Consider the following 2,681-nt stretch of genomic DNA (forward strand, 5'->3'; position numbering starts at 1 on the left):
TATTTATGTCTGATTACGGATTGATAAGTATGCTGTGTGAGATAGCAACCTGATATATTTAGGCAGCATAGATAAATAGAGTATTTCTCTCTCTCAGTATAGTCTAAGTATATTCAGTCTCTTGTAACTTTGAATGTCACCATACAGAAAGCTCTTGCATCTTCACGTGTAAGCATAAAGGAAGGGAAGTAATGTGTTTTTAGAAGAGTCTGGAGTTTCATTCGGATGTGGAAGCACCCGTCTACAAACCAAGTTTCTTTTTTTTTTTTTTTTTTTTCTCAGTTCTGCATGCCTGGTGTGAATATAGCTTAAGAAGTACCTGATTTTCAACCCAACAATTCATTTTTTTTTTTTTTTTTTTTTTTTTTAATGGATGACTAACAATCCACTAATATGTTTAAGGAATACGCAATAACATCCCGTTGCTTCGAAGAAATAGGAGTATAAGAGAGGGATATTTCCGTAGTCAGGTTTATTTTTAAATTAAATTTTTTTTTGGACCTGATACACCGTTAATTAAAAATAATTAACTGGAGATAGGGTTCTAGGTGATTAAGGGTAACTGCAGCCTCATTAAGGCACTCTTGATTTATAACTGTTAGCAACGGCTCATATCTGCCCTTCCAATATCTTTGCCTTCCAAGGTAAACTCCAAATGTTTATATTAAAAAGATAATTAAATAATTATGATTTTTTTTTATTTATTAATGTAATGCGTATGTTCTTAAAAGAATAGAGATTATGAAGAAATGTGGACTGGAGAGAAACCGAAATTTTGGACGATGCATAGTAATTGACTAATTCACAACATTAAAGACTTCATAAATTAATTTATGACATCAAAATATATTTTATAGACATTTTATCATACTTTTTGCAAAACCATGATGTAATATCTTAGCTAATCTCATCATGATGGCAGAATATATGGAAATCTCTAATGGTTGGAGAACATACGGAGAAGTGAAAATCAGGCGTCGGTGTTTTAATTTAATTTATTTGTTCAACAAAGTATAATAAATTTGGTCGACCTAAATAGCAACACATCGGTTGGTGAAAAAATAACATAAAAAAAATAAAATATTTTTTTTTTTTTTATCAATTTTAATTCATACCATATATCAAGAAGAAGTGGTCGAAACACTTAAATAAATAGTTAGGTATTAATATTTTTAACAGTAATAGGTGTACTTTATTAATAATTTTATAGAATAATACTGAATATCTCAATACAATAATTTTTACTGACATTAATTTGATATTCAACGTCTCCTAAGAAAAAATAATCTTAAACTCATTTTAAAAAAAAATTACTTAACCTGAGTAAAATAAAAATCAAAAATACCTGGAAGTCCCACTAAACAGTATTATAGCTTAATATCTGCTCTGTTATATTCTCAAATCATACTTAATAGCAATTAAATAAGAAAACAAAATTTCCTTTTAAAATATGTCAGACGAATAAAAAAGGTTGGTTGTATTTTATATTCAATCTACGGTTGTTAAATCAAAATGCACACACCACGTCACTTTGGTTTTGTAATGCTTCATAAATTTTCAGATCATACAGGTCTGAGGTGACGTTAATAAGTAAATTTTCTCTAGCAACAGGTATCCAATTTAGATATACGTCAATTGATTGAATTTTTAATTAGTTGCATCACCCATCCGGTAAGATCATTTTTAGCATACTAAAAAGAACAGAAAACCACGTTAAAAAATATATAGACAGAAAAATTTGGTTATACGCTACTTCGGCATATACGGATGACATTTAAGAACTTAGGATCCCAATTATGTCTCTGATTATTAAACTAATTAGTAACAGCGTCATTATAGTGAAAAAGGTATAATGGTATTTTCATATGAACGTCGGAAACTCAAACGAGAAAATTAAAACAATTACAATACTTCCCTTTACTATATACATAAATGTAAGTAAAAAATAATTATAGTTTTGAAAATTCTGAAATATATCACGCTTTGGCGAATAAATGACAAAGAAGAAAAAAATCATTCGCCCGCCGGCCGTGATGATAATCACATTAATATAAATTCAAGCCTAGCGTGCCGACGTGCCCGGACTCCGAAAGGTTGCAGGAAGGCAATAGTCAAAGCGTCCAGTGATGTCCAGGATGTTATTCTGTTCTGTCGTGGTCGCTTGGTTGTCCGGAGTCAGTGCCGTCGTCTATGGACCAAGGAGGGAGCCACCCAAGTTTGGTGGTTTGAGGAGTATAGTAAGTTATCCATTGTTCACAGATTTATAACTTTTAGTAGCTTTTTTCAAGTGCAACACCTACCAATAAAATGTACTCAATTAAACTAAAAAAAATTCTAGTAAGCAATGCATTATATAATACTGTTTAACAAGTGAACTTATGAGGATGAACTATCAAAGGGAAAGCTGTATGCAAGCGTAAGTATCAAACTTATAACCTTGTTTAGTTATGAACTGTGCTTTGAAGAACGTCATTTTTACTTTCACTTACCGATTCATGGAAGATACAGTAAGGAGGAGTATTGCGAACAGATAATAGATGGTGGATTACGTAGAGTCATACATCTTTTTTATTTTGCAAGAATTAGATTTATTTATTGATAGATATTACAATCTGCCACACAGTTGTGGGCAATAGGTAATAGTGATGGATGATCTCATACATACTAAAGTAAAAAAATAA

At 30.9% G+C, this 2,681-nt stretch overlaps 1 protein-coding gene across 1 annotated transcript in view; it reads left to right on the forward strand.

Moving 5' to 3' along the window:
• The first annotated feature begins 2,064 nt into the window (after positions 1-2,064).
• LOC106689789 (lipase 3) overlaps positions 2,065-2,681 on the forward strand; it is a 23,307-nt gene continuing 22,690 nt past the window's right edge. The window contains exon 1 of the mRNA XM_014434968.3: positions 2,065-2,237. Coding sequence (XP_014290454.1) covers positions 2,127-2,237 — 111 coding nt within the window. The 5' untranslated portion in view covers positions 2,065-2,126. The remainder of the gene's footprint in view (positions 2,238-2,681) is intronic.

Source organism: Halyomorpha halys, unplaced genomic scaffold (genome assembly GCF_000696795.3).
Source record: "Halyomorpha halys isolate HHAL.00 unplaced genomic scaffold, Hhal_1.1 Scaffold1469.1, whole genome shotgun sequence".
Classification (NCBI taxonomy): domain Eukaryota; kingdom Metazoa; phylum Arthropoda; class Insecta; order Hemiptera; family Pentatomidae; genus Halyomorpha; species Halyomorpha halys.